We start from the raw sequence: 26,024 nt of genomic DNA on the forward strand, positions 1-26,024 counted from the left end.
ACAGTATCAAAAGCTTTCCTGAAGTCCATCTATAGGATATCAAAATTATTTTCTGCATCCAGTTCCTTTGCTACTGCATTTCTATTTTGCTATTTGCTATTTTTCTTTGCATCGTTTGCCAAAGACTTCATATAATCTGCTGTAACTTGCCTGACGTCCTTGTAATTGTTCCATGTGACTTGATTGCCAACTAGTTTATATCTACAATAGGCTTCTGTATCACCTGATGATTTATATGCATACCATACATTTTTCTTCTCTGCCACGAGTCTCATTAGTTCTGACATCCATTGAGGTCTAAACCTTGAACTTAATTTCTTAGTTGGTATGAAAAGCCTAGTAACTTCTATGATTATTTCCTTGATCTTTTGTGGTCCAATGTTTTGCTTTCACCACAACATCGTAAAATTCCACTTCCAGTCCGACGTTGCATCCAGCATGCCCATGAATGTTTTTGATTACAAATTAGTTTTCCAGCTATGCCAGCACAATTATTGTATTATCATCTACTTACATTTCATATTAACAATCTGAAAAGCTACTTTGTATTTATCGATGTTTATATTAAATTATTAAGCATGGACAGTGTTGTTTTTCAATTATTAAGCACGGACAGTGTTGTTATGTTTTGTATTCTCTTGTGTTTCAAAAATGAGATGTTTTCATTATTGAAACACTGATAACATCTGTGTTTCAATAATGAAATTTATTTTCTAGCTATACTGGCTTAATTGCTGTAATGCCATCTGTTTATACTTTATATAAAGAATCTGAAAAACAATCTGTTTAGAATCGCTTGCTTAACAGCAGTCAGTTTTTTTTTTTTTTTTGTCTTCTTTAAGTCTGAATGTCTCATATTTATGATTTGTATGAACAATCTTAAAAAACTAAATCAATAATTAATGACAGGTAGTTTTGTTTTGCCCCCATATTTCTCAAGTCCAATGTGAAAACTGGTGTGACTGTCGGTGTTTCCGATTATAAAATTTTTTCCCTGTTGTACTGCCATTCATTTATACTTGCATATAAATGATCTGAAAAATCAAGTGGTTGTTTACTGATGTTTATATTCAATTGTTTATGGCAGGTGGAGTTGTTTTTTAAAGCATAAAGGCACAAAGTAGCTTATACTCTGTTAGAGTGACATATTTAGACATGCTGTCACGATTTAGTAAAGGCCTTTCTGATGGCAAAATTGAAAAATGGTTACACCTTTTCTGAAGAAATTGAGGGAGTAAAAAGGAAACTCTTACAAATAAAACAGTTTCCAATTGTTCCATGTGATATGACTGAGTTTTTAAGTTTCACGAATGAACTAAAGAATTTTTTTTTTTTAAGTTATCAACATAGGACTAAATGAAAAAAAAACTGATGTAAAGAATTATGGTCTGAAGAATGGACAGACAGAAATTAAATATTTCAGAAATGTATTTAGCAGGAAGAGATTTCTGCAGATATTTTGGATGTTGCTTCTCTTCCCACCCACAAAAGGACAAACAAAGAATTGGAAGAAGGAGCTCTAAAGTAAAAAAACATTGTCAGTTATCTAGATGTGAAAATATTCACAAAGGAAGGCTTTGTGAATATTTTTTTCCAGTAGTGTTCGTGTGGGATCTTCACTCTCTCGCTCTTTTTGCCAAGAGGAGGGGGTACTGCAAGGATCAGTATTAAGTGTCACACTTTTCGCCATCAAAGTAAACTCTATCACAGACCAACTCTTCCTCCAACTGTAAACAGTGCCCTCTATGTTGATGACTTTAGCATATTTTGTCAGCCATACAACATGAAGGTTATTGAAAGACAACTGCAACAAGCCATTAATCGCCTTAATTCCTGGCCACTTGCTAATGGATTCAGGTTCTTTCTGCAGAAGACTGCGTACACTTGTCATAATCATAATCTTCATCCTGAATTTGAAGCTTGGACAAAATGCTATTCCAGTAGTGCAAGACACAAAATTATTGGGACTTGTATTTGATAAAAAGTTGACCTTCCTGAAACACATCCATCAACTCCGTACCAAGTGCACGAGAGACCTAAATATTCTCCGCTGTCTCTCCTTTACATTTTGGGCTGCGGACCGATGCACCCTATTATGGATTTACTGTGCACTAGTATGATCCAAACTTGACTACAGGTCCCAAGTATATTCGTCAGCCAGAAGTAGTGTACTTCGATAGCTGGACCCTATTCATCATCAAGCTATCCGTCTCACTACTGGAGCATATCGAACATCTCCCCTCCAGAGCCTATACATTGAAGCACATGAACCACTGTTATTGCTTCAATGTAAGCAGTTGTCTCTAAAGTATGATTTCAAACTGAAATCCCTGCCAAACCATCATTTGTAGACATCTGTTTTTGAGCCACGATGGGAAAGTTTTTATACAACGTCCATCAGACTGCCAATTGTCCTTTTGGTATTTGTGTCCAAGAGCTAACCAGAGAACTTGAAATCAAGGTAGACAAGGCTGCCCAAATACCAAAGCAGCCCATTCCACCCTGGCATGCTCATGTTCCAACATGCAACTTTTCCTCAAAAACTAGAGAAAGTCAAATACTCCATCGTCTGTCTACCTACAGCGCTATTCAACATACCGAGCTGAACATTCTGACTTTGTGCCAGTTTACACAGATTGCTTGAAGTCGGAATCATATGTAGGATCTCCTGCTGTCTTTCTGGACACCACCATATCAGAGCAGATTCTCTCTGAATGCAGCATATTTACTGCAGAACTGCACACTATTGAGTTAGCCCTGGACCACATTAGTGAATACCAGCACCAACGGTTCATTTTATATTGTGATTCTTTGAGCGTCTTATAGACTTTATTATCTGTGAGATATAATCCTCACCCAGTTCTGTCTCAAGTTCAGTAGAAGATTCACTCTTTCCATAAACGTGAATACAATAGCCACATCAGGATTAGGGTAAATGATTTGGCTGACACTGCAGGCAAATCAGCAATTCCCTAATAATTGTTGCCTGTCAGTCCCCTATACAGACTACAGGTAAATAATACACCAAAAGATATACTCCCAATGGCAGGATTCATGGAGTAGACAGACTACAAATAAATTACATAAGATAAAGCCTGCAATTTAACTGTAGCAGTCTAGTCTGTTCAGGAATCGTAAGGAGGAAGTTGTTCTTGCTCGGACCCAGCATAAGACACAGTCAGCTGACACATTCTTTCTTGCTGAGAACTAATGACTCTCCTATGCGCGAGTCCTGTGATACAGTTTTATCCCTGAAACATATTTTAATCGAGTGCCCAGATTTTAATATGTGCTTTACTGCTTTTAACCATCTGACTGAGCCTTATACACTCAGTCAGATTTTATCCGACCATGACAAGGTGTCAGCTCTTTTTAGTTTTTTACAGCTTACTAATTTATATACTGTGTACATGTATATAAAATAAGCTTTATCTTTTTAGAATATATACTGCCTCTTTAAACTTATACCTAATCTTTTGACCAGGTAACCTCTTTCAAAGTTACTGGAATCTATTTTTACCTTTGTCTTGGTGCATAATAGCTACTGCTGCTAATGCGCCAGAAAAATCCAATCCAATTCTTCCAATAGCAGTAACTTGCTCTTAAATGAAAGAAATATTGCATTATGGCTTTTAAACTGTTTTGTCACAGTATTTTATATATTATCTCATGTAAACCCGAAAATAAATAATTTTTGAAATCACATTTCAACCAGTAATTTTTTTTTAAATGTTAGAGCTGGAATGCATGGGGGAAGACAGTGAAAATAATGCAATTTCACTGTTGGTATCATCATTAGTTGGTACCACTGTATAAAATTTAAAAACTGTATGAGACACCACTGTAGTCACCTTTACGAAAGCAAAAGCCCTTCCCTTTACCCTTGATATTAGTTACATATTTAAGTAAATCCCACATCAGTACACTTTGTGATCACTGCCACCTAGTGGTTCTTTTATCTGCAGATTCTTAATGTGTGAAGAATTACTGCTATTAACCAGATCAAGAATGTTGCTCCTCCAATAAAGTCACGAGCCTGCTAGTGTGAGAGTGACCAATTGTGCAAGTTCCACTTAACACCTGGAATGTTAAAATAAAGAGGAATCTGCTGATTTCTTTTGGTACTGGGGCTGATTTATCTTTATCTGTCCATGAGAGTGAAAGTGATAACTCTGTGGTCATTGGTTGTCCTGTCATCTCTGTGACTGACCAGCCCTGAATTTTTCTTGCTAATGCCAATTTTACCAAGACATCAGTATTGCTTTCTCTGTGTATTGCTGAAGGCTGCCAGATGGTTTGGGAAGTTAAGTACTATGAGACCAGTAGCTAAGATGAATTCTAAGTGTGATACATTTTGCATACTATTACTCTGTGCCATAGTTGTGATGAGATATTTGCATCTATTGTGATGATGAGCTTTTGAGTTGGAAAAAGGTCAATTGCTGACTGCAGATATAGTAGAAACAATCTAATGTCCTGACCTGGGTGGCAGTATAAGGAGATGATGTAGCTTGTGCCATGTACACTGGTGACTTGCAGCATGAGGATTACACAGTTTGCTGATATTAGTGACTACTAAGTTAGGATTTCTGACTACAGTCACTGTCCAAGTTGTCTCTGTGTTGTAGTCAATCACTGTATGTGGATACCTTTGGATTCTTCCTAAGGATATATGGTTCTTGGACACATGGATCCATATTTTCTTTGTTGACTTTGAGCCTGACCTGGTCAACCATGATCCTAGAGAATGACATTTAATCATGTGATTTTTAGCTCTTTGGTACAGTGTTGTTTAGGATATATATATATATATATATAGTATATATATATATATATATATATATATATATATCTATATGTAATTGGTTTTGTTTTTCATTTGCTCTGCTGCCTTTTTGTAAATTTGACATTTGGAATCCCTTACACTGTGGTTGTATGGTTTTTCTGGCCACCTTACAGTTGGCACATTGAGCTGGCTGTTTTTTTTTTTATTTGGGCACTCCTTATATATTATATGTGTCCCTTTTCATCATAGTGGCTACATGTAGTATCAGCCTGAGTAGAGAAATCTGAAGTGTGGCTGAACTCGAGACACTTGATTACTGGCAAATATTTGTGGAACCTTATGGAGAAAGGACAGACAGTTGAAGGGAGGGAGGGAGGATGATTTATGCTTTTGATTAAGTAGCACTCCCATTTGATATGGGTAGCCAGTTTAATGTATATTCAGTTTTGTGACATAAGCACTGGTAAAATGAAAGTAGAATTATGGTATAGTTCAAGTGACTGCAGTGGGTATAATGAACAGCTGTAAAGACATATATAATGGCCAGTAAATTGAAATGTCTTAAAATGGAGGATTTTAATTTTCCAGACATTGACTGGAATTTGTGGGTTGGCATTCACACTGGCATTCAAACTTTGAATCGGATTATTAGCAAATCTAGTAAAAATTGTGTGTGTGATATATGATATTTAAAATTAACTTCAATGCCAAATTCTGGATTTGGTTTTCCCTGATAAAAATTGACAAATCTGTTTTTTTTTTTTTTTTTTTTTAATTTGGTTTGTAATTTCATCATTGGGTACTTTTGAATTGCCACTGTTTTGTATATTTCTTTCATTTTTGTTTGCGCAACTACTTTCAGAATATGTAATAATCATTGATTATTACATATTCTGAAATTTTTTTGAATGATATATTTTTCACAACACATGGGAACAATCATTTTCAGAAGTGGTTTTTCCATACTAACAGATTTCTTGGATGAAGTAGACTTTTACAGGTCAAGGAATGTTTTTTTTCCATAAAAATCTGGTAGGTTTCATTATTACCTACTTCAACACAACTTTTCTAACATTACTGTACTGTATTTTCCAAAAACAACAGACGGAAACTGAGTTTGTGCAGCCTTGTTAAGAAAGGTCCAGTCTTGCAGAATATTATCAGTTTCACATGATGGAATGACTAAAGAATGATTTGCTACATTTTTATTCAGAAATTAATACTAATTAACACTAATTTTAAAGATATAAGACAGTCGGATATAAAGATATAAAAGATATATAAAGATATAAAAAAAACCCTTTCCCATTTCACCCATCCATTCTCTCTAAAAGTTTGTCCAGTTCTTCCTTGAATTTATTTAAGCTATGAACTTCCAGATCAACTACCTGCTACCTAAAGGCAAATTTCCAGATCTATTCTATAACTGTCTTTCCTCAATTTGAATTTATGCTCCCTCAGGTTCGTAATCTGAGCAAGAGGAAGAATCACATTTTATACTACACTAAGTCCTTTGATATACCTACACTTCAGCACCTTTTATATAAACTGGGGCATTGTTCCATTTGATGAGAAGGTAGTACAGTGGATTAAAGGTTGGTTAAATGAATGCAGGTAAAGGGCAGCTATAAATGGCTATTGCTCTGAGTGGACTATGGTCATGAGTGGGATCACATAAGTTTCAGTATTGGGTCCCCCCTTGTTGTTTCTAATATTTATTTGTGATATTGAAAGGTATAACAAGTATGATGTCAAAGTTTGCTGATGAAAGGGTAGTAAGTGATAGTAATCAAGTTATGTTGCTTCACCCAAACCTAGATATATCTTTATAATTCAGAAAAGGGCATTCAATATATAGTAATGGTAAATTCAGAAATTTCTTCTAGATTTCGGACATTTGATTTTAGATTCACCTGTGTGCTAGGTTTTTAAAATATGGAGCTACCAAATTTATTATAAATGTCTTTCTTGGCGATTGTTAAGTGATTCTGCTCATTGTTGACACTGATTATAGCATATGTCAAACACATGATGTACTGTCTGGTTTTGATTTAGTTATTGGAAAATAGCAATATCCCCATCTTGTGTGTGATTTTGATTTGTGGTCTTGTATACTTGCTTAATTTTTTTACAATTTTTTGTGTAAAATTCTGCTAACTATTTGCTATTGCAAAAGATGGGAAGGGAAGGGGCTATTTACCTAAGGATTGATTTGCTTTAAAAAATACTTTTTAAAATGTTTGTTATAATTTTTTATAATGTTTTTTATCTTCTTCTTTATCTTTGCCTTCTTCCCATATTTATATAGGGTTGGCATTTCCATCCTTAATTCTTTTCCTCCATTCCTTCTTCTCTCCTCCATCCTCTCTCTTTTAAATCCTCTGCCACCATTAGCATTAGTAGAGGCACATGATGCAAGAAAGCAAGCTTATGCAGCATCAGCAAAAAAAAAAAAAAAAACACCACTTCCATTTCACCCCTCCGTTCGTTCGAAATACCTGTCCATCTGAGCCTTAAATTTATTTAGGCTATCAACTTCCACAAAAAGGGATGGAAGTCTGTTCCAACTACCCGCTGGCTAAAGCCAAATTTCTGCACATCTGTCTTTCCTCAATCTGAATTTATGCCCTCTCAGGTGATTATTCTGAGCAAGAGGAAGAATCCCATCAGCATTGAGCATGCTCAAACCATTCAGGGCTTTATACACCTCTATCAGATCACCTTGCTGGTGCCTAGTCTCCAGACACTGTAATTTGCAAAATTTAAGCATTTCTTTGTAACAGCAACCCTTTGTTCCATTCACTAATCTTGTTGCCCTTCTCTGTACCGCGTTCCAGCAGCTTTACATCCTTCTTGAAATGAGGCCTCCAGACCTGTATACAGTACTCAAGGTGTGGCCTAACCATTGCCTTATACAAGGGAATAATCACCTCCTTATCCCTGCTAGAAAAATTCCTGTATATCATTGACAAGACACCATGAGCTACTCTTGCAGCCTGTCTGCACTGCTCAGAGAACTTAATATCTGCCTGCACAATTACCCCCAGGTCCTTTTCATTTTCTACCACTGTCAGTGTAGTACCACAGAGTTGATACGTTGCTCTGGGGTTGCTGTTTCCCATATGTAGTACTTTAGATTTGTCAATGTTAAACTTCATTTGCCACCTCTCAGCTCATCTGCTCAACCTTTCCAGATCCTTTTGCAGCAGCATAGCGTCAGTAGTGTCCTTAACAACCCTGCCAACCTTTGTATCGTCTGCACACTTGGACATTAAGCTTGATATATCATCATCAATATCATTTATAAATACAGAAAACAATAATGGACCCAACACTGAACCCTGAGGGACTCCACTAATAACATTAGTCCACGATGAGCAGTGTCCATTGATTACCACTCTCTGTCTTCTCCCCCTCAACCATCCCTTTATCCATAGCAGCAATTTGCCTCCAATGCCACACTGCTCCAATTTGTGCAGCAGTCTTCCATGTGCAACAGTATCAAAACCCTTTCTAAGATCCAAATATATAATATCAAAGTTATTCCCTGCATCCAGTTCTTTTGTGACTACATCATAGTATCCAATCAGATTGGTCAGGCAAGACTTTCCCTTAACAAAACTATGCTGTGCCTGAGCTATAACTGAAGTCTTGTCTAGATGATCCTGCAGTGCTTCTTTAACCAGTGGCTCCATTAATTTTCCTGGAACAGAAGTTAAACTCGCAGGTCTATAATTACTTGTGTCAGCCTTTGATCCTCCTTTGTGAATTGGGATCACATTTTCACATCACCAGTCTATGGGTACCTCCCCTGAGTCCAAAGAAGCTCTCATAATTATGGCTAAGGGTTTTCTTACTTCCTTTGCTGCCTCCTTTAATATAACTGGATAGATCCCATCCACCCCAGGTGCCTTTTTTATGTTTATCCTCAACAATTTCTCCTCCTCTTTCCTCTCAGTTATTACAAAATCATCTAGCTCACTGCCAGAATTTACTTCACCTCTGGCATTCCCCTTCCTGAATAACCTTGTCCTTCCATCTCAGCTTAGGTCTCCCCCTCTTCCCTATCACCTCCAACTTTTGCACCTCTTCCCCACATACTCCTCACTTTTTGCACAACTTCTATTAGAATAAGTAGCGACCTGGGGTGTTGGGGGTTTCAGGGACGGGTGGCGGTCATCGTGGAACGGGTGGGTATATGGGATGTGTTAGGGTAACAAAGAATAGGAGTAGGAGCATGTATGCTTGCATGTATACCAATGCTAGAAGTATAGTAAATAAATTTGATGAATTTGAACTGTTGGTCAAGACATCAAAGGCAGATATTGTTGGGATATCAGAGACATAGTGTCACACTGATATAAGGAATGTCGAACTGGAATTTGGGGAGTACAATGTGTACAGAAAGGATAGATAGGATAGGAAGGGAGGAGGTGTTATGCTGTTAATTAAGAAAAACATAAAATCAAAAGAAGTGCATCCAGTTGATATAGATGAACAGTGCACTGTTGAGTCATTTTGGTGTGACATAAGCACTGCGAAAGCAAAAATAAGAGTAGGAGTGTGTTATAGGCCTAATGACTCGAATGAGTACAATGAACAATTGTACAGAGAAATAGAGTGGGCTAGTAAATCGGAATGTCTTATAATGGGGGATTTCAACTTCCCAGATATTGACTGCAACTTGTGGGTTGGGCACTCACACACTAGTCAGACATTTGTGGATTTATTGGATGATTGTTTTCTGCAGCAGCATGTTCGAGAGGCAACCAGAGAAAGTAATACTCTTGATCTGGTTATCAGCAGTGATCATTCATGTATTAGGAATGTGCAGATGAAAGAACCACTAGGTGGCAGTGATCACAGTGTACTAATGTGGGATTTACTTAAAGATTTAATTACCATCAGGGGTAAAGGAAAGGGTTTTTGCTTCCGTAAAGGCGAGTACAGTGGTCTCCGACAGTTTTTAAATTCTGTACAGTGGAATCAACTGATGATGTTACCAACAGTAAATTCTAAGTGGGAAGCATTCAAGGAATTAATCGTGGATGCTACTAAAAGTTTTATACCTATTAAGAGATATTGTTCAAGGTTTAGGCCTAAATAGTTGTCAAATGAACTAATGAGACTCGTAACAGAGAAGAAAAATGCATGGGATGCATACAAATTAACACGTGACACAGAAGCCTATGATAGCTACAAGTTGATCTGTAACCAAGTTACAAAGGAGGTTAGGCAGGCGAAGGCAGTTTCCGAGAAATCCTTGGCAAAAGATGCTAAGAAAAACAGCAAGATTTCTTTACTTATATAAACTCTAAAAGGAAGGGGATGAATCTGATTGGTCCACTTGACATCGATGGTTCGACTGTTGATGATCCTGCTCAGTTAGCAAACAAACTGAATGAGTATTTTGCATCTACATTCACACGTGAGGCATTATTAAGGTTTGAAAATGGCAGAAGGTTATCAAATTGTAGCAGGATACTTAACGATTTTGTAATAACTGAGAGCAAAGTGGAAGAGAAACTGTTGAAGTTAAACGTAAGAAAAGCACCTGGGGTGGATGGGATCTATCCAGTTATATTAAAGGAGGCGGCAAAGCAACTAAGCAAACCCTTAGCCATAATTACGAGAGCATCCTTGGACTCAGGGGAGGTTCCCACGGATTGGAGATGTGCAAATGTATCCCCAATTCACAAAGGGGGATCGAAGGGTGACACGAGTAATTACAGACCAGTTAGTGTAACTTCTGTTCCGGGTAAAATAATGGAGTCGCTGGTTAAAGATGCATTGCAGGATCATCTAGACAAGACTGCAGCAATAATTCAGACACAGCATGGGTTTGTTAAGGGAAAGTCTTGTCTGACAAATTTGATAGGATATTATGACGTGGTTACAAAGGAACTGGATACAAAAAATAATTTTGATATCATATATTTGGATTTCAGGAAAGCTTTTGACACTGTTGCGCATGGAAGACTATTGTACAAATTGGAGCAGAATGGTATTAAGGGTAAGTCGCTACAATGGATAAAAGGATGGTTAAGTGGGAGAAGACAGAGGGTGGTAATCAATGGGTGCTGCTCTTCTTGGACTAATGTTATTAGTGGAGTCCCACAGGGTTCGGTGTTGGGTCCACTGTTGTTTTGTATATTTATCAATGAAATTGATGAAGGTATATCAGGCTTAGTGTCGAAGTTTGCAGATGATACAAAGGTTGGCAGGGTTGTTAATGACAGTAATGGCAGTGTGCTACTGCAACAGGATCTAGATAATTTGGGCAGATTGGCTAAGAAGTGGCAACTGAAGTTTAACCTTGACAAATGCAAAGTACTGCATATGGGTAGAAGTAACCCCAGAGAAACGTACCAACTGTGTGGTACTACACTTAAGGTGGTAGAAAATGAAAAAGACCTGGGAGTAATTGTGCAGGCAGATATGAAGTTTTCTGAGCAGTGCAGTCAGGCTGCCAGGGCAGGTCATGGGGTTTTGTCAATGATATATAGGAATTTTGCTAGCAGGGAAAAGGAGGTGATTATCCCTCTGTATAAGGCAATGGTCAGGCCACGCCTCGAGTACTGCGTTACAGGTCTGGAGGCCTCATTTTAGGAAGGATGTAGATTTACTTGAGCGTGTACAGAGAAGGGCAACAAGATTGTTGAGGGGAATGAAGGGATCCTCTTATCAAGAGAGGCTTAAGTTCTGCAAATTGCAGTGGCTGGAAACTAGGTACCTGCACGGTGATCTGATTGAGGTGTATAATGCCTTGAATGGGTTCAGCACGCTGAATTCTGATGGGATTCTTCCACTTGTTCAGATTACGAACCTAAGGGGGCATAAATTCAAATTAAGAAAAGACAGATGTAGAACAGATGTGCGGAAATTTGCCTTTAGCTAGCGGTTGGTTAATTGCTGGAACAAACTTCCATCTGTCGTTGTGGAAGTTGATAGGTTGAATAAATTTAAGGAGGAACTGGACAGGCATTTGGAGGGAATGGTGTGATTTTTTTTTTTTTTTTTGGCCTGATGCTGCTACTACTACTACTACTTCTTCGTTCCACATGTCCAGGCCACCTCAACCTAGATTCCTGCATTTTTTTTTTACTCAGAGGCCCACCTTAACCGTACCTCTGATGTAGTCATTTCTTATTCTGTCCTTCCTTGTCACATCACACATCCATCTTAGCATCCTCATCTCCGCCACTTCCATCTTCTCCTGGGCCCTTGTAATCGCCCATGTCTCAGCACCGTACATCAATGTGGGTCTAACCACAGTTTTATACAATCTTCCCTTCATTCTGCAATTTACTTTCTTATCACACAGACCCCACTCATCTTTCTCCAGTTCAACCATCCACATTGCCACTATATGCTGTATTTCTGCGCTCAATCCTCCATCCCTCTTAATGTTTGATCCCAGATACTTAAATTTCAAAACTGATTGTAGCTTTTCCTCCTGCAGTTTTATAGAACTCTCATCTTCTCCATTCAATGCCATATATTCTGTCTTTGTTCTGATTATCCTCATGCCTCTCTCTTCCAACGCTTTCCTCCATTCCTCCAATTTCTTCTCTACCTTTCCTTGGGATAGTTTGCACAGTACATTAAATTATAAAAAACATTAAATGTTTTTTATAATTTTTTCAAACTGTTTATTTATTCACTGTTCTTCAGTACACAATGGTACTTGTGTACCAAAGTACCAAATGGTCATATTGGTACTTTGTTTTTGTGGTTGTGGAAAAGTGAGGTTACGGCTGCTATTATTGTCGAGGGTGGAACAGAATGGAATTAGTATCACTATTGGCTTCATATAAAATATTGTTCTGTTTCAGTTTTAAAATGTAGAAGATTGCTTTGTGCAGATAAAGTTTTCTTTCTTAAAATTTCTTCATATGTAATTTTTACAGTTACATGTGAAGGCCACTGCTGCTTTAAATTATGTAGTCTCGTGGTCTCATCCTATACTATATGATTTTATTTTTAAAAGTAGTATTAATTATTCATTTATGTCTGAGAATACAACACTTTCAAATAACCAGTACTACGCCTAAGGAAATTTAGAGCAAATGCCTTAAGCATATAAGAGCTATAAAAAAAATATATATAGCTCTCATATACATATGCATGGGTTGGCAAAAGCCTCACTTGAGTATGTAATCAATGTTATGTCACTGACCAGAACACAAAAACTAAATAAATAAAGTACTTTCAGGGTGTAAAACTTAAGCATATAACTATAAAATATAGTTTAATGTGATCATAATGTTATGCAATAAATTTTTCATTGCATTGTAGGATGTGCATTAATTATTTATTATTAATTTGAAAGAAACATTCCAGCACTTGTTCTTTACTTCTGTATTATAAGTTTCTGAACATTGGCAGTAGGTAGTGAGATTGCAGAACAGCAAAGAAAGATACAGGCTGAAAGATAGGTCAAGAATTAACAGTAATTAAAACAATTACTAATAGTGTCAGACAACAAAATATTTGTACCTGTAAGTATTCAGTATGAAGTGTTTTAAATGTTATTAACTTTTTTTTTTGGAAAATGCAGAATTGTGTATCTTGAATGTCATGCTTCACTTTCCAGGAAGAAATTGGTTGTTATTTAATGTAGATTTTGCTATGAAATTCTTTTTTGTTTACCCATTATAGATTCTAAACTGTGGGAATTTCTAGAGAATTTAAGTGTGTAAACTCAGTCCAAATTTTGGACTGAATTATTGTGCTGTACTGACTGAATTATATGCTCTTTTTGTGCCTTACTGTAAAAGATAATTTTTCTTAGTTAAGGGACTAATAGAAACAAAGTGTTGCCTGGAAAGTTCAGTGGGTTTTTTTTTTTTTAACTGAGATTAACTTGGCACCCGATTCAACAGTAAGAATCAGGTGCTGATTTAATAAAATAGTCCATTGGGTTTTAAGTAAAGGGAGAAATTTAAAAGAAGAAAAAAATTCAGTTATTCAAATAAATTGCAGATATCGTACATTTTTTTATTTTCATTAATTGGAAATAGCTTAAAGTTTAGATATTTATGGGTACTTTGTTTTAGGTATATGAAGATATTAATTCAGTGTATTTAGTCATGGAATTGTTACAAGGTGCTGAACTCCTAGACAGGATTCTCAGTAAGAAGTATTTTAGTGAAAAGGAAGCAAGTGCTGTATTAGAAGTCATTGCACGAACTGTAAAGTACCTTCACGAAAATGGGGTAAGATTCTATGCTGCTAATTTTTGTAATATTATAAACTGATTTTTAAACTACAAACTATAAATTTTTCATATTAGATATGGTCCTAGAAAAGTACATGTCATGATTATTTTTCTGAATGATTTCTTGTTTTTAAAAGTTTCATATGTGTAATTTATTTTTTTTGCAGGTTGTACATAGAGACCTTAAACCATCCAATATCATGTATGCTGATGAAGTGGGAAATCCAGAGTCTTTACGAATTTGTGATTTTGGATTTGCTAAACAGATAAGAGCAGAGAATGGACTACTAATGACTCCTTGTTATACAGCAAACTTTGTAGCTCCAGAAGTTCTTAAAAAGCAGGGATATGATGAAGCTTGTGACATCTGGAGCATGGGTGTATTGTTATATACTATGCTTGCTGGGTAAGAATTATAACAAAAAAGCTGTTCTTGACTAGTTATGAACAGCTTTTTGATTATTTTTTTCCAATAACTATTTGGAATTTCTTTCATCAAAAAATAACTCAATATACCATGTAAAAACAAAAAACTGGAGAAAAACTAATCTTATTTGTTGAAAGAGAGAATATTAGGTGGTTATTTGTTGTGAAAATACTTTTTATAATTAAAAAATTTTTTTTTCATCATTCTGTTAAAAAAATTAGTAGTGTAGTATTTATTTATTTATCTGATAAAGCAGCTGAAATTGTTTTTTTTTTTTTTATTTGCCTTGGAAATTTCTAAAAAATAAGAGTAGAAGTAGGAGAGAATTTCTACCACCATTGTTCTGTATGAGAATGACAAATGATATTTATTATTTTTTATGTAATTCAGTAGGAGTATAATTAATATTAGAAGTACATAGCCACCGAGGGGGGGAAGGGGGGTGCGAGCCAGCCTCAGTAGGTGCCGGTCCCAAGCCCGGATAAATGATGAGGGTGGCGTCAGGAAGGGCATCCGGCTGTAAAAACTATGCCAAAAACAAAAGAAAATGATAGAATGATAGAAAATGGATGTGGAACAGCTAGGGCATATCCCATAAGCGACACGCAGTCACATCGCTCGTAAACTGTGAGAAAAGGGTCAGGGCTACCGAACAAAGGACATTTTCGGTTAAAGACAGTCCAGCTAGAGAAGAAGAGGATGAAAAGTGTTAGAATAGGATCATTGAGCATTGGGATGACGAATGGAAAGAGTAGAGAGATTGTGGATTTGATGCAAAGAAGAAGAGTGAAGATCCTATGCCGACAAGGTGGAAGGGAAATAAAGCAAAAGAGCTCGGTGAAGGGTACAAGTTCTTTAGGGGAGCGGATGAGAGAGGAAGAAATGGAGTAGGTATTGTAGTTGATAAGGAGTTAAAGGATGGAGTGTGTGAGGTTAACAGAAGGAGCGACAGGATTATGAGCATCAAACTGGAAGTGGGTGGACACTTGACCACAATAGTATGTACATATGCCCCGCAAGTAGGATGCGGGGAAGAAGAAAAGGATGGTTTTTGGATGGAAATGGATCAAGTGGTCATGGTGATACGTGAGAAAGAGAAGTTGATTGTTGGAGGCAATTTAAAAGGACATTTAGGAAGAAGTAAGAGAGAGGAAGAAAGAGTGTATGGAAGGTAGAGTATTGGGGAAAGAAATAGAGAAGGGGAGAGGATAGTAGAACATGCAGTGGCATTCGACCTGGCGATAGTTAACACCTACTTCGAAAAGAAAAAGCCAGCTGATAACATACAAGAGTGGGAAAAGGATAAGCCAGATTGACTATATCATGTGCTGTAGGAGGCATCTAAAAGAAATGAGGAACAGCAAGGTGATAAATGGAGAGAGTGTGTCTGCACAATAGATGCTTGTGGTTGATTGGGAGGTTGCAGCGGACAAAAGTAGGAATATTCAAGACAGGGAGAAAAGGATAAAATGGTGGAGGTTGAAAGAGGAGGGTTTGAGGAAGGAGTTTAGGGAAAAGGTGCTAAAAGTAATAAAGTTACCGGAAGACGTGCAAGAGTGGTGGAAGTTAAATAGTTGTATCATAAGGAAAGTTGGAGAAGAGTTGTTGGGGAAAACATCAGGAAAGGGAAAACATCCGGAGGGAAAGGAGGCTTGGCGGTGGAATGAGGAAGTGCAATCTGTGATAAAAAAGAAAGAGATGAAAGAAAATATGGAATTTAACAGGTAGCCAGGAAGATAAAGAAGCATATAAATTAGCAAATAAGGAGGCAAAAAGGGCTGTGGCAATGGCGAAGGCAGTGGATGAGGCCTAAACTGGAAAAGGAAAGATGGGGATAGACAGTTGATGAGAATAGTCAAAGCTAGACAAGGCATCAAAAGACTTCTCATCAATAAAACAGATAAAAGATGAGAGGGGAGTGGTGATACAGGACTAGGAAAAGGTTAAGGAAAGGTGGAAAGACTATTTTAAGAAGTTATTAAATGAGGAAAACCCAAGAGCATTATGCAAGAATGGAGAGACGAATGAAAGAGTAGTGGAAGGCATAAGCAGGAAAGAAGTGGAAAGTGCACTCAGAAAAATGAAGAGGTAGAAAGCAGCAGGTGCTAATCAGATACCAGTAGAGGTATGGAGAAGTATGGGCGAAGAAGGGATCGATATCTTATGGGACCTTATGGAAAAACTTGCAGCAGGAGAGGATACCAGATGAGTGGAAGGAAAGTATACTTGTGCCAGTCTATAAAGGAAAGGGTGATGTGCAGGAATGTGGGAACTACAGGGGAATAAAGTTAATGTCTCATTCGATGAAGATCTGGGAAAGAATTGTGGAAGGATAAGGCAGGAGACAGAAATAGGAGAGGAACAGTTCGGTTTCATGCAGGGAAGAGGAACAACAGGTGTCATCTTTGCTTTAAGGCAGGTAATGGAAAGGTACAGGGGGATGCAAGTAGAGTTGCATATGGTGTTCATAGACCTGGAAAAAGCATAAGATAGAGTGCTTAGACAAGAGGTATGGAGATGCATGAGGGAGAAGGGTGCATCAGACAATACGTAAGGCTTGTGAAGGAAATGTACGAGGGAGCGGTGACTCAGGTTAAGAGTAGTGTAGGTATGACTGAGGGGGTCTCTGTAGTAGTTGGACTGCACCAGGGATCAGCTCTCAGCCCATATCTGTTCGATCTGGTAATGGATGTGTTGGTGAGAGACATGAAGAGTAGAGCACCATTGGAGAATGCTGTTCACCGACGATATCGTACTGTGCGAACCATCCCAAGGAAAGGTAGAGAAGGGAATGGAGGAAAGCGTTGGAAGAGAGAGGCATGAGGATAATCAGAACAAAGGAATATATGGCATTGAATGAAGAAGATGAGAACTCTATAAAACTGCAGGAGGAAAAGCTACAATCAGTTTTGAAATTTAAGTATCTGGGATCGAACATTGAGAGAGATGGAGGATTGAGTGCAGAAATACGGCATAGAGTGCAATGTGGATGGTTGAACTGGAGAAAGATGAGTGGGGTGCTGTGTGATAAGAAATTAAATTGCAGAATGAAGGGAAGATTGTATAAAACTGTGGTTAGACCCACATTGATGGATGGTGCTGAGACATGGGCGATTACAAGGGCCTAGGAGAAGATGGAAGTGGCGGAGATGAGGATGTTGTTAAGATGGATGTGTGGTGTGACGAGGAAGGACAGGATAAGAAATGACTACATCAGAGGTATGGTTAAGGTGAGGCCTCAGAGTAAAAAAATGTAGGAATCTAGGTTGTGAGGTGGCTTGGACATGTGGAACGAAGAAGTGAGGAGTATGTGGGGAAGAGGTGCGAAAAGTTGGAGGTGATAGGGAAGAGGGGAGACCTAAGTTGAGATGGAAGGACAAGGTGGCAGATGATTTAAAAGAGAGAGGGTGGAGGAGAGAGGAAGGAATGGAGGAAAAGAATTAAGGATGGAAATGCCAACCCCATATAAACGTGGGAAGAAGGCAAAGATAAAGAAGAAGATAATTAATATTATAAGTGTTTTATTAATTTTGTAAACAGTAAATTTATAACAATATGTTATCTTACTACTTACTTACTACTATTGCATATCTACTTACTACTATTGCATAACTCGAGAATAGGTTAGCATTATTATCGTAGTTGCATATTTTAGTTTAGTGTGGTATTTTTAATTTAAATTTCAGCTAAATTCATACTTTAGACTAGAACAATGAAGCAAATAACTGAAAGTAGTTAGAATGCTTTGGTTTGGGAGAGAACTACCAAGCACAGTTCTGGAATCAGGGCTTTATTCAATGTGCTACTTGTCGCTTATTTGCAAATTTATCTGTAGCAAAATATGACATAGCCAAAGGGGATACCTTTGTGTGTTTTTTGTTGCAAAGAGTATGAGGAGATTAAATAGAAATTCACTGTTCTAATTGGTTTGTATGAAGACATAAAGAACAGATGGATACCCTCATAAGAATTGATATGAGACTCAGTTGCCCAACTCAATGCTAGAGTCCACACTTGAGCACCAGACAACACAACAACATCCTCAACAGTAGAGATCCCTTGTCTTGCAGGAAGTAGCTGTTGTCGGTGACTATCAACAGAGAAGAGTAAAAGATATTGTGTAAAAAGGATAGGTGGAATAGGATCAAGGTATATCTGCTAGGTGAAAAACTTCTGTAGAGCAGCTGTCACCTTTTAAGTTCACAAAATGTGATATTGTACTAATGATATTAAGAATTGTTGTTGTAATAGGGTTTTAGGAGCATCAGTAACTCAGTTTATATTGTTTGTTTGTTTGTTTGTTATTTGGTTTTTAGGAGCATTAGCAACTAAGGCCATATTGCTCCGGGGATATGCGGTGGTCATTCCCTGACCTTTCCGTATTTGGTGGTGACGGGCTCAAACCCCGGTCTAATCAAGACGCGTGTGCTATGCTACGCACTGCTGCTTCTTCCCACCTGGCTATGGAGGCGCCAGTTTATATTGTCTGTAAATTTAATGTGTTCTGAGGTCGATTTTCTGTTTGCTGAACAAAAACCTGAGTTTCCAGGAGGAAAAAAAAAAAAAAAAAAAAACGCTGCCGTTGTCTGAGACTGGCTAATTCAGTCATGTCTGCCTATACATGACAAGATGGAGAATGTGATGAGAGCCTTCTCAGTCAATTCAGCCCTGAAGTGACTGAGTCTCATGAGTACAATTTTTCTCAGTGTGATCTGTACTTAACAGGAGAAACTGTTTTAACAGGGATGAGATACACTTGAAAGGGTGCAAGAATATTTACCGAAGCAGTGTTCAATAACTTTTAAAACTGGTATTTCTAGGAGATACACAGACTAATAGATTAACAGAAGCTTTGGGCAGAGATGTAAGTAATTCTTCCAGTGCTTCTATTGTGACATGCAGCAGCCTAGAAAGCAAGGTGTCATGAATTTCAGAGCCTGCTTTTGGGATCTTCATGGAACAAGCAAATACTTGAACTGTGTTAGGATTACTAAGAATAAGAAGAGGTTCATGTATACTTGCATGTACACTAATGCTAGGAGCATAGTATTCAAATTTGATGAATTTGAATTACTGCTTACATTATGAATTATACATTTTAGGGATATTGGAGATACATTGTCACTTAGACATAAGGGATGCAGAAATTGAATATGGGGAGTTTGGTTGTGTACAGAAAGGCAGACAGGATGGGGGGAGGAGTTGTGCTTTTAGTTAAGAAGCACATAAAATGTAAGGCAGTGCATCCAATTAACGTGGGTGGCCAGTGTAGTGATAAATAAGTTTGGTGTTGTATAAGCACTGGAAAAACAAAAATTGAAAGTTGTGCTATAGGCCAAATGACTGTAATGAGTGTAACAAACAGCTGTACAGATTTAGATTGGGCTAATAAATCAGAATGTCTTATAATGGAGGAATTTAGCTTTACAGATAACTTGTGAGTTGGTCACTCATACATTAGCAAGAAGTTTGTCGATTTACTGGATTGACAATTTCTTAATCCAGAATGCTAGAGAGGCAACAAGAGAAAACAGTACTCTTGATCTGATTATCAGCAGGGACTATTCATGCATTCAGAATTAGCAAATTAAAAAAACCACTAGGTGGCAGTGAACACAGTATATTAAAGTGTGATTTACTTAAAGATGTAACTACTGTCAAGTTAAAAAAGGGAAGGTGTTTGCTTTTATAATAGTGACTATAGTGTTCTCTGGCAGTTTAAATTTTATGCAGTGGGACTAACTGAAGATGTCATCAACAAAAAATTATAAATGAGAAGCTATCAGAGAAGTAATTGTAGAAGCTGCTAGACTTTTTATACCACCTAAGAGATATTGTTCAAGGCTTAGACATAAATGGATATCAGATGTACTGATGAGACTTCTGGCAAAAAAAAAAAAAAATACATGGGATGCACATAAATTATCAGGTGATACAGATGCCTATAGTAGATATAAACTAATCTGCATTCAAGTCACAAAGGAGGTTAGGCATGCTAAGGCTATATGAAAAGTCTCTGGCAAAGAATGCAAAAAAAAGCAGAAAATACTTTACTTATACTATAGAAACTATTGAAACAATAAAAATAAAGGGATGTATCACATTGATCCATTAGATATGAATGGCTTAACTGTTGATAATCCTGCTCATGTTGTTGACAGACTGAATAGATATTTTGCATCTATATTCACTCACATTGAAGAATTTTGTAAGGCTGGGGATTCTCAGAACCAGGGCCGGTGCTAGGGATGCACAAGTGAGGCACTTCCCACAGATGCCACCTAAAATAGGCATTGCTAGATCTGCTACTGCATATAATAATGCGTGTGTTAAGATATGGCATGAATTAGGTGCCATTAAAAGGTTTTGCCTCATGTGCTACAAATACTAGTGCCTGCCCTACCCAGAACGGTATCAAATTATTACAGAGAGCTAAATGATTGTGATAACTGAGAAGAAAATGGAACAGAAACTATTGAAGCTAAATGTAAAAAAAAAAAAAAAAAAAAAAAAAAAGAAAAAAAAAAAAAGAAGAGCCACATTGGGTTTATGGGATCTATTCAATTATATTAAGAGAGGCAGCAGAAGACCCATCAGCGTTTACTTCTGTTATGGAGAAATTATGGAGTCACTGGTGAATGAAGTAATACGGGATGAATAGATATTAAGTTATATCTATTCATCAAGCAAAAATTAAGTTAGAAGACCCATCAGCGTTTACTTCTGTTATGGAGAAATTATGGAGTCACTGGTGAATGAAGTAATACGGGATGAATAGATATTAAGTTATATCTATTCATCAAGCAAAAATTAAGTTAGAAGACCCATCAGCGTTACTTCTGTTATGGAGAAATTATGGTCACTGGTTTTTTTTTTTTTTTTTATTTGGTAGTTGTTGGCGCATCGGCTTCTGTGGCCATATTGCACCTCCCAAGGTTTTTGCAGTACTTTGATCCAAGCCCGAGGCGGGAATCGAACCCGCGACCTTTGGGTTGCCGGGCAGGTACTTTACCCACTCGGCTAGCCCGGTCGGCGAGTCACTGGTGAATGAAGTAATACAGGATGAATAGATATTAAGTTATATCTATTCATCAAGCAAAAATTAAGTTATACTGCATGGATTTGTAGTATAAAATGGATTTGTTAAGGAGTGATATTGTCTGACAATCTGATTGAATGTCACAAAGGTTGAAAAAAATGAACTAGATGTAAAAAATAATTTGATATATACTTAGGTTTCAGAAAACCTTTTGATACTTCCATATAAAAGAATGCTGTAAAAATTGGAGCATTGTGCTATTATCCTAATACTTCTCCCACTCGACCATTCCTTTTTCACAGCAAGTTACTGCTGTGAATAAAGGAATGATTGAGTGGGAGAAGACAGAATGATTATTGATGGCTCCTGCTCTTCCTAGACTACTGTTATTAGTGGAGCTCCCCATTGTTTCCTGTATTTATCAATGATACCGATGAAGGCAATATCAGGCTTAATATCTAAGTTTGCAAGCTATACAAATGTTGGTAGGGTGGTTAATAACATTAATTAGAGTATACTCCTGCCACAAGATCTAGAAAAATTAGGCAGATCAGGTTAGAAGTGGAAATTGAAATTTAACATTGACAAATGCAGGGTACTGGCATATGGGTAGCAGTAATCCCAGAATAACATACAAACTGTGTGGTACTACACCCAGGAGAATGAAAAATGAAAAAGTCATTGTGCAGTCCGATATTAGTTCGCTGAGCAGTCTAGATGGGCTGCTAAGACAGACATGGATTTTGCCAGCAGTGATAAGGAGGCAGTTATCCTGTTGTACAAGGCAATTGGTTAGGCCATATCTTGAGTACTGCATACAAGTCTGGACTATGTTGATCTATTGGAATGGGTGCAGAGAAGAGAAATGAGATTGGTGAGTTGAACAAAAGGGTGCTCTTGTTTAAGAACATTGAATCTAAGATAGGGAAGAAAGTTGACATGAGTGTTCAGTCAGTGTGATGTCAACATAAGCAACCTCGAAAAACAAAAATGAGATTAGGACTATGTTATAGGCCAAATGATTGATGACTGTAATGAACAACTATACAGAAAAATATCACGATACCTTAGAATGAGAGATTTTAACTTTCTGTACTGTATTGGATAACTGTTTTCTGTACCAGCATATCAGAGAGAGAGAGAGAGAGAGAGAGAGAGAGAGAGAGAGAGAGAGAGAGGTTCTCATGATTTTATTATCAGCAGCGACTTCTCTTGCATTAAGGAACTACTAGGCCACTTTGATCATAATATATTGATGTGAAAATAATAATATATTGAAGTGTTTAAAGCTTTAAATGAATTTAGTAAATTTAATGCTGATGGCATCCTTATTCTTTCTTGGACAACACATAAGGAGACATAAGTTTAAATTGTTAAAAGGTTGGTTGCAAAATAGATGTGTGAAAATTTAGAGGATAATTGATTGTTGGAATAAACTTCTGTCTGGTGTTGCAGAAGTGGATAATTTGAATGAATTTAAGGAATTATTATATATATATATATATTATTATTATAAGGGATTTGGATAGATGAGGTGGGGTTTTTTTTTTTTTTTTTGCTGTATAAGTTCATTTTGTTGCATGATTTTCCACTGTCTGTACCAATAGTAATAAATCATGATAAAGGAACATGAAGTGATACCACATTGTTTACCTGTTTTTTTCATCCTGTGACTGGTATTGTTGTGTTTACATCATATTCTTTCTTAAGAAGGAAATGCTTGTGGATGTCCATCTTAATTCCTTCACAGAGACTGGTCTTTTTGTAATTTATTCAATTATTATTATGTTGCTTTAGATTGGTGATATCCACCGAGGCACCTATGGGTGCCATGGTTTTTTCAAGAGGTTGTGTTGATTTTTGTATTTGTTGGTTTTTCTTTTTTTTTTTTTTTTAATATGGGAAAATTGCTTCTTCTGGTAATTTACTTCATCACTTCAAACATGAAAAGTTCTAATATTGTATAATTAATCACTATCATAAATTTATGAAGTGGCCATTGAAACAACTTGCCTCTGATTTTTCCCAAAAGAAAATATGAAATAGTTGAGATATCATCTTTTACGTACAGTATTATTCTGGCAAAAGGGAATTCTTGAAAATGACAATGTTATACCATCCTCCCTCTTAAAATAAGTTTTGAAAAATGAAAACTGCATGTTTCAGTCATTGAAGAAGAGGAGAATAAATCCACAAAACTTAATGATGTATAAAGTGAGTTAAGAGTAAATTGATATTCAGATCTACACAGGTAAATCTAATGCTTTCTTATTTCATGTATTTGGATCAAAGATAAGCTGTGTAACGTGCTTTTCAAAAAATTATATTAGTGCATGCACATGATTTTGAAAAAGGCTTGTTTCACATCTGGGGCTCAATTTCTGCTGCTAAATATTAGCACAGAATATAGTGATTTACTAACTTCTCATATATAACTAATTGAAGATGTGCACATTTCATATAGCATGATATGTCTCAGTAATACTTTATAAATATAACTGAAATTGCCTTTCCTTTTTATGTTTTATTTTGATGTATTTCTTACCTGGTGGTATGGCTAATTACTAATGATAACTGCAATTGAATACACCAACAGTCTCTCTGACTGAAACTATTAAAATAATAAGATAAAATAAGACAGGATAAAATATTGTTGTAAAATACACTGAAAACTGTAGGGTTAAAAGTGATAAAAATAATAGATAAAATTAAAATCTAATAATTAAAAATAATTAGAAATATTACAAATTAAAAGTGATAAACCAACTGTAGCTTTCAAAGGTGACCACCTCCTTTATCAACAGTAAAACTTGACTATCACGGCACATTCTTAATTGTTTGTGAACAACAAACAATTATTTCTCCTCCAAAAATATATTGCACATAGTATGATATATTTTGGAAGGGGAAATAATTAATTTTATAATAAAACCTCAGTAATCAGACCTAAATGAGAATTTAATGATACAGTTTCCAATTTTTTTTCAGAATGGTTTCGTATTAATTTTGTGAAACAAGTAAAACCATTCAAAAGGAAAAATTAAATGCAAAGAAAAACATTAAGGCACTGTTAAGTGTTAGAGAGTACACCTGCACATCTTTTCACTGAAATTTTATCAAACAGTAATAGTGTGTCCAAGGAAACAATTGAGTGTTTGGTTTTTTCAGTATTCTAATGGTGAGCAGGACACAAGAGGACAAATAAGTTTGGCCAGTATTAAAAGTTATAATGTAAAATGTGCTGAGGGTTGTTTGATAAGTTTCTAGCCTAGCATAGAAAGAGTTATAATCTGATGTTGAATTTATGCTTAACTGAATGCACTTTTTACCAGGGCACTTGATGCACCAGATTCATGATCCCAGTTTTGTAATTGCTTTGTTGAATGTCCTGAAAAAAGGATTGTGTGGGTATAGAGTGTGTTTAGTATCAAACAGCACCGGGGGTTCACCCCATCTCTGCGTAGTATACATTGTGGGTGTGAAACAGAACACTGTCAATGCCACAGGTTTAAAGGTGTGTGGATTTTGTACATGTGTTGTCTTGTCTTGAGGGTATAGTGGGTGGGGCAACAATTCATAGCCACCCTGATGAACTGCTGCCATGTCAACAGTCAGTGTGTGTAGTCATAGTGCAGTCATCTTTATCCCATGAAGCAAAACAGTTTAGTCAGCTTTCCTGGCCTCTTTGACGTGATTGCATCTTGTAATTTAGTAAGTCAGTATAGTATAGTATTATCTGTTTATTGTTTGTCCCTTTGGAAGTTAATCTACTCTATTATATTTGCCTGCCTGCCAGTTTCACTGCAGAATAGATCAATTGGCCATTTAAGTAGAGAATCAGCATGAGTCCATTGTTTTGACTCTAGTTGGTAGTGAGAGAGCCATGTTTGTTCCATAGCTACATATCTAGTGGAATAGTTTTTGGGATCTGAAAAGTTTCTGTCTAGATATGTAACTATGAAGTTTTGAATCAAAGAAAACCCCATTCCAAACAGCTTTTCAAATGGGTGACTGTGATATTGGGCTTATATGCAGCTGCTTTTTGCTGAAACCATATCTGGCTTATCTGGCTATGCAGCTTTCTACAGGTGGTTTCATGCAGTATATGTGATGTCTCTTGAGGTTATGATGGGCATTATGGTTGAGAGCCAATATTCCTTACATTTTGAGAGTACAGCTCTGAAACAATGTCCACAGGCTGGTTACTGGGTAGCCCACCAGAAAGAAATTATTTGCCTCTCTCTAGAAACCACCTGCATCATTTAGAGTATAATCTTGCTACTTCTACTCAGGCATTGTCAAGGTCACGTTATGTCAAGGAGTAAGGTGTATTCTTGCTGTGTGTATACGACATCCAAAGAGTTTGTTAATTCATATACAGTAAGTGCTGGTTATAGTGATCACTGGTTATTAGAATCAGCCACTCAATAGAATCAAATTTCGAAGAACCAATCCAAATCAATAAAATGCACTACACTTTCATCGTTTACTAGAATCACATTTTCGGTTATAAGAATTAATTTTGAACACCTCTGTGATATTTTTCTAAAGC

The 26,024-nt window shown here is 36.8% G+C and overlaps 1 protein-coding gene across 2 annotated transcripts in view; it reads left to right on the forward strand.

Annotated features, from left to right (window-relative positions):
• The window catches only part of S6kII (Ribosomal protein S6 kinase II), a 297,018-nt gene that overhangs the window by 229,369 nt on the left and 41,625 nt on the right, over window positions 1–26,024 (forward strand). For both annotated transcript variants that reach the window (XM_090379290.1, XM_090379291.1), the window contains 2 exons: window positions 13,846–14,004; window positions 14,174–14,412. In XM_090379290.1, coding sequence (XP_090235416.1) covers window positions 13,846–14,004; window positions 14,174–14,412 — 398 coding nt within the window. The remainder of the gene's footprint in view (window positions 1–13,845; window positions 14,005–14,173; window positions 14,413–26,024) is intronic.

This window comes from Mastigoproctus giganteus, chromosome 8 (genome assembly GCF_048544385.1).
Source record: "Mastigoproctus giganteus isolate SK-2022 chromosome 8, ASM4854438v1, whole genome shotgun sequence".
Classification (NCBI taxonomy): domain Eukaryota; kingdom Metazoa; phylum Arthropoda; class Arachnida; order Uropygi; family Thelyphonidae; genus Mastigoproctus; species Mastigoproctus giganteus.